Source organism: Psittacula echo (genome assembly GCF_963264785.1).
Source record: "Psittacula echo genome assembly, chromosome: 3".
NCBI lineage: Eukaryota > Metazoa > Chordata > Aves > Psittaciformes > Psittacidae > Psittacula > Psittacula echo.
The window spans coordinates 62,360,053-62,367,185 of NC_137736.1; the positions used below are offsets into that span (position 1 = coordinate 62,360,053).

Sequence of the window (7,133 nt, forward strand, 5' to 3'; positions counted from 1 at the left end):
AAACATAAGAGAGCTTTCACCATTATGCTGTTTTGTAGACTTAGTGTGCATATGCTTGAAGCAGGGCCTCTTCAGCCCTCTCTCTTGATTACAAAGACTCTCATCCACTTCATCTTGCTCTCTGCCAACTTGGCTTACACCAGTTTCCTAGTTTAACTCCTTCTCACCAGGTTGATCAGCCTGTTGGCAAAAACGCTTCTGCCTCACTTGCTCTGGTAGATCCCGCCTCTTCCTTAAATCTACAGCCATAAAAGCCAAATCTCTCATCACCACTAATTGTGCAATCATTCAATGACCTGCATGCTCCACACGCTCCTCCTCAAGCTGTTCTTTCTCTCCAGCAGGCCTGATGAGAAAACCTCATCTCCAATACCAGGGAGACTCCCACTATTACTTGCTAACTCCTCCTGGTGCTACGCGTTGTACAGGCTCAGAGGATTTGTTGGACAGAGCTTCCTGCTTCCCATCTGCTTCTGAGCACTGAACATATTTTATAGATGCAGATCTGCAGGCAGAGAAGGAGAGTTCTTCCCTTTATGGGAATTCACAAGTTTCTAACCTTTGCCACCAAGGAACATACAGAAACAAAAACCTGTCCTTCCCTCAGTACAGCTGGGGGTTCAGGCTCATGCCTGGGTCCCGGAGAAGATTATGTTTCCTTTTGGTCATCCCTGGTGTCATGTACTCTGCTGACCTCCTCCTGCATCTCTTTTACTTAGCAACAGAAATGCTTAACCAAGCATACGTCTCCTGCAGGCAAGGACAAAATTTCCTGTGTCAGAGTCTCAGCAAGAGGCACCACATGCTCCCTTCAGTTCAAGCTCTGAAGAGCTGCACCCTTCTGTGGAAGATCGGTCTGAGTTGAGGCCTCTGACATTTTAGGGCAGTTGCTCCAGCTGGTGCTAGGAAGTATGCCCTGTGCCAACATGCAAGAACTGCTTGAAATTTTAAAACTGCTCACTTGCTGAAATTTTAAAAACTTGAAGCCTCCACATGGCAAGAAATTTGATCAGAAACGTGCAACAAAAGCTTCATAAAATGAAAAATTGAATTTTGGTAAGCACAGTTTCATACATCATCAGAAAGAACTAATTTTCAAATCTTAGTGGATTACAGGACTGAATGAAGATGCATCAAAAATTAAGTTCCTCATCCCTTTGAAAGACTGAACTATATACTATCTGCAAGTTGAGACAACCAAGTACAAAATGGCTAAGTCTATGGGTCAGCTATGAACAATTCTAACCATCAGTTTTAAATGAAGTCCAGGTAAGGAAAAAGGTTACATACCCAAGAAACTCAAAGATGTTTTACTTTACGATTACCTTTTTAAGCAATTGCTTTCTGCATTCTAAATTCCAGTCGTAACTCAAAAGCAGATGAATGTAAGTAAATGCCACTTCAAACACTATAAAAGCAAATATATTAATGCAGAATACATCCACCTCAGTAAAAGAGGTTGAATTTAGCATAGGTGTTCTACCAAGTGCCAAATAAACATGCCTTAAGCAACAAGATGTACAAAAGCAAACCAAAATTAGAATCAAAGATTTACATCAAGCGTTTTCAAGCAAATTCACTTTACAGTAGAGCTCTACCTCAAATGCCAACACACACAATGCTTATATACTATAAAGATGCTCAACCATCTTCACAACTTCAAAGAGGGAAGTGTTAAAGACACTAAGAATTTTACTGAGGAAAAACTGAAAGATGGGGAGGGAATAAAGAACAGCTGATTAAAAAAACCCCCACAAATCCACAAGCCAAATAGCAAGAAGTCTTTGTAAGGTTTCTGAGCTAGAGAAAAGGGGAAACTTATAGCCTGTTTAGAGCTGCAGAAGTGCATTTGTTTAAGATACCGCACACCTGATATTCTAACCCCAGGGCAATCTACTTACACAGGCATGTTGGATTTTGAGACTAGAGGTCCTACTGTACAGCCCTCTTCCAGGACATCAGATAAAAGTAACAGTCAGACTAAATAAAATTCTGCTTTCTGACTAAACATATTTGCGCTTTTGAAAGTATACCTATTCTTCTTAAATCAAAAAAGAAACTAACCACTTGACCAGAATCTGCTTTGACTTTCATAAAAAGACAAATAAAGATGGAAGTAGGAATGGGATCTCCTTAGAAACATGTCAAAAAAGAGTGCTTTCAGACAGTCAATTCAGACTATATCTTTCATAGCACTACTAAAATAGTTAATTTCCACATAAACATGTCCACATTTAAAGCAACTAACAAGTCTAATAAGAGGGCACCCAAGATGACTTAGAAAAGCCCCATATCTGAAAAAAACCTCAAGTTAATCTTGGAATATCTTTAATTTGCATAAACTGATGTTCTAATAAGTCTCTGCTTCTTTTGAGAAAAATACACTGGTGAGTTAATGCACATCTCACATTCCGGTCACAAGACAAAACTCGAATATAAACAAGTGGTTACACTCACATTTTTCTTTGGAATTTATATCAAAAAGTCTAAACCCGTGCAGATCCTCAAATTAATGGCTTAAATAGTTGTGCCACATACTATTCCTAATGTATCAGGGAAGATACATAAACTGCATCTCCTACCTGGAGAGTCATATGGCAAACAGCATGAAACCATTCTGCCTGTGGTCTGTCAGCTCTCGGATATTACAGCTTTTCCCGAAAGAAGTTAAAGATTACTGACCTCACAGCGTATTGTTTATTTAGACAGATCACAGCAGCAGTAGTCCTTACAATCATCTGTTAGAGAAGAGCATTATTCTGCATTTTGCAATATTAAACTATCATCTTCTATAATACATAGCTGACAAGTACTATAAAAAAAATTAAGCAGATGGGAGCATAAAACCTGGGTAGTATCTGCCAAAATCTACAGTTAGGACAGAGTTTAGCTCTACAGGAGTTAGGATACAATTTACTTCCACTGACATTTCTACTAGCACTGTAGCATATCTATTTGTGAAACTGTTATAAACTATTAAATGGACTTCCTATGAACTCCTCTGAATAGCAACTGAAGAAAAAATTAATTCATCTACACTAATTTAACGATTTTATAGCAACATGGGGCTCCTCAAACCCAATGTAGCTAGTCATTGCAGAAAGGCTATCAGGCTGTGAAGTGCCACTTGGTATCAATCAATTTTTTTACATTGTGCTGCAAGATACTACTACTATTAGTTATCTATGTAGAAATGAAGCTTTCTACAGACACAATTAAAATACAAGTAATCAGATTTTCGTGCCTTAAAAAGGCAGGACAGTAACAGTAAATCTTGGGTACTAAGTATTATTATCTACCTCCTGATCTTAATGTTCCAGTACAGACCTGTGAAAAAAAAAAATTCATCATTATCGTGCACAACACAATTAGTTAAGCTTTGCTTTGCAAATTGAGAGAAACTAAGAGAGAAAAGTCAAAAAATTGGGAAAAAAAGTGACAATCCTTAGTCTCACCTAGGCCTCCGGGGCCAGCCAACAGAAACTCTTGTCTGCCTATCCTTTTCACAATTGGCCGTTTCTCATCACTGCAATAAGGAAATAGATCCTGGGAGATTCCAGTATTATAATTCAAAATTATATACTGTGTAGTAAGCGCAAGACACAAGTAATAACCATCTACAGCCACAGCACAGGGTTGCTCTGGAGTAAACACTTCCTTCACTATCTGGACTCTGTCTTCAAACACCATGAACATTTGGATGGTCCGTCTCTTGACTGAGATAATGCAGACTTCGACGCAGAAAGGATCCCCACTCACAGGGTTTTCATTTAATGTGAATGTCACAGCTCCTTTGATTCGAGCGCCAGTGGGCACAGGTTCCAGGTTCATCATGTTAACTAGTGTTATTGTGTTGTCGCAAAGCACGAGAAGCCTGCTGAGGGCAGAGGCTGCTTTCAACTCACTCACAGGCTTCTTCAAGCCCAGGTATTTATGTAGTTGCTTGGTGGCAGCAAAAGTTATTTTTCCAGCTGTTGACATCTTTTCGTCCAATAGAAAGTGATAGATAAAGCAGTCATTGGTTCCAATGTAGAGGTTCTTTCCGCAACACTCAATGCATTCGATGTTGATGTAATTTTTGTCTCCCATTAACATCTCCCGCTCAACAGCAGAAACGAGCTTGAAAGCTTTAACACTCATTGTGTCTTCTGGGTGATCTGATTAAAGAGAAAAAAACCCATTATTTATCTCCACACACATCAAATATCAGAGGCAGAAATTTAAACACCAATACAAAAACTTCATTGTTGCAGTTTTCAATAGCCTATACTCTATTTCCAACCCGATTACACAAGTCAGAATGAGCACGTTGATAACAACGGAAATTAATCAAATTGTAATGTTCCACTTCAAGTCTATCCTGAGACAGATTCACAACAGCACCCAGCTATTCTGAAGTGATGCCTTCTCCACATGTAACCAGTATATTATTGGCTCTATTTGACACTTTGGCACTACAAGTGGTTCCTGGCAGTACTTAAACGATTTATAAACCTGTCATGCACAGGTTTCTATCACTTGTACATGAAAATATACAAGCTTCAGGTCTCAAATTTCTAGAGAAGCCTTAAGGTATTCAGCACTATGAGTTAACATCTCATGTTAGGCCTCCATTTAGGCCTATTAGGACCTAGTCTCTTAGCAAATATATCATAGGCATACTCCATTTTAGCACATATAGTTTACGTTCCTTACTCTCCAGTAAGCAGAAATATGTAACTTCCAAGCCACTTGAACAGTATTAGAATTTGTTGGTTCATGGTTTTTTTTTTTTTTTATAATAGCTGCAAAGAGTCTGCCACTTACATATTCTCTGTATCAGACTTTATAAATGTGAATGTGCTTTACAAGCAACAATTATAAAGCACATTCACACAACAAATTTGGAAGCATGGTCCATAAAGCATTCATTAAGCTTGGGATTCAATGTCACAGAAATTAAAAGAGTTGTTCTGTTCTCTACTATCACAACCATTCCAGAAGTCTGCTTTTAAGTGTTAAGCAGCACTTTCAATATTCATTCTACAAACTATACCCACTCTTTTGCAATCAAGCCCTGCCAAGGGACAAATGCAATTTATGAAGCAATTAATAGTGTTTTAAAACCAGCCAGTGTAATTTTACTGTACTCCAGACTTGTGTTATTTTTATAAGGAATGAGCATACAGCTGTGCTCAACACTCCAAAGAAGAGCAGATGAGAAATTGCTGGCCTTGTTTAATCACCTTCTAATTTGTCATGACTGGTCTGAAACAACCACTTATCCAACCCTGGGGAAAACACAATACTAAACATCTTGAATGGATTTAAGAAATAACATATACAATTACTTCCAGTCCACAAGTAAGAGGGAGATATAAAACATCAAGCGAAATTTCTGTGAACCAACAGAGACACCACCATCAACAAAATGCTTTTATGAACATCCTGAAACTAAATATAGTTAAAATTAATTTAGTTTTGAATTATTACATCTGAAAACTCCCTCTGCCTTTGCAAAAGAACATTGGAAACCATGGCAAAATTTTCTAGGACTGAGTGAGGAAAGGTAAGGGTACACAACTCATAAGAAACTACTAAAAAAGATTAAATCAAACTAAGAAGACAGCCAGAAGCAAACCATGTTATCAAGAGGTAGTAGCAATCTTTTATGCCAACAGCTTCCCATTTTATTTTTCAGAAATTAAAAAGATTTTATTTCAGTCTTCCACGACATTTTCAACCACATCATCATCTGGGGTGTGTATTAGTGTTCTGACCTTCAACAGAAAAAAAACCCCAAATCTAAGAAGTACAAGAGAAATAGCCTAAGGTAAAACAATAACACAAGTCCCTGGGAACACAGCCCTGATATCCTACAACATTATCAAAAGAAACACAGTGTACTAAGTTAAAGAGGGCTGCCCAATAGTTGACTGTCAAAAAAACCCCAACCATTTCTAAGAGCTTGTGTGTAGCCTGAAGTGATAAACTAGACGAGACGTTAGGCAGCTTTCATACCTAAAGCTGTCAACAACTTAACGTTCCTGTAGCCCAAGGTAAAAATGTTAATGTATGCCATTGGGAAAACTACCAAAGCCTGCTCTTGACCAAAATGCATTAAAACCCTTCCAAAAACATATCAAAGAAAGATGAAAAGTAAGAGTATAAAAGAAATCAAAACAGACATACAATCCATGAGCAGAAAGAACAACAACAAAAAAAACCATAGTACTACATAAGTCTGGTAGCAAAGAAACTAAAATATTCATGCTAGAAAAACGCCGTGAAAAAGGCTTTTAAGAATCCCCAACGTTAATACGCATAACCTGTAAGTGATTTTTTTTTTTTATCGGTTTTGTTGTCATTTATAAGAGCTCAGGGCCTGCACACATGCAAAGAAACAGGATCTGCAGAACACGCTGTTTCTTGAAAGTGCAAAAGCCTAGCCCACAGTTACAAATGGAAGTCACCATGCTACTTTTGAGTGCCAGAAAACAAGATCATGGGACGTTTGTTATCAAAATCTAATCAACAGACAAGCAGATTACTAGTCTACTAGATACTGTTTTCTTAAGCGCACCAGTAACACTGCACACTCTTTTCTGATAAAAAGCAGAAAGCAACTCTCCCCCACTTGCATTAGATAAAGTCTTGCTTTGCAGTCACGTTCTGTTTGCTGCTGCCCTGCAAACCAGCACACTGCCTTCTTTACCTCTGCATCGCCCCCTTACGCACACGAACTCCTACACTCTGTGTAGTTCGCAAGCGCTAATTAACCCGTGGACATGGCTCCGCAGACCCGAGATGCTGGGCCACGCTATCCCCAGGAGGACGGTGCTGCGCGTCACCCCGTCCCCTCACACACCCGCAGCCTGACCTGGGGGCGCAAGCCAGGCCCGGCGTCCCGCGGCCCCCAGTACACCTGCCTCCACCCCAGCAGACGACGGAGTCTCTCCTCCCGCTCTCCCTCCCGCAGCACCTGCCAGCGCCAGGCGCCGCCACAACACCAGAAGCCGGGCCCGCCGTTTCGAGGCGGTGCGGTCCAGAGCCAGCGGCCGCGCGGGCGCCGCCTCAAACCGCGCTGTCCGCGCGCTGGGATCTGCCGGCGGGAGCGCCGCTTCCGGTGTCGCACAAACCCCGCCCTGCGCCAG

The 7,133-nt window shown here is 40.2% G+C and overlaps 1 protein-coding gene across 4 annotated transcripts in view; it reads right to left on the reverse strand.

Annotated features, from left to right (window-relative positions):
• TGFBRAP1 (transforming growth factor beta receptor associated protein 1) overlaps positions 1-7,093 on the reverse strand; it is a 36,925-nt gene extending 29,832 nt beyond the window's left edge. For all 4 annotated transcript variants that reach the window (XR_013956492.1, XM_080614330.1, XM_080614329.1 and 1 more), the window contains exons 1-2: positions 6,962-7,093; positions 3,456-4,157 (exon numbers count right to left, since the gene is read on the reverse strand). Coding sequence is in view for 3 of the 4 variants with exons in the window: in XM_080614330.1 (XP_080470456.1) it covers positions 3,456-4,140 (685 nt within the window). In the remaining variant the exon portion in view is untranslated. The remainder of the gene's footprint in view (positions 1-3,455; positions 4,158-6,961) is intronic.
• Between the last annotated feature and the right edge of the window lie 40 nt (positions 7,094-7,133).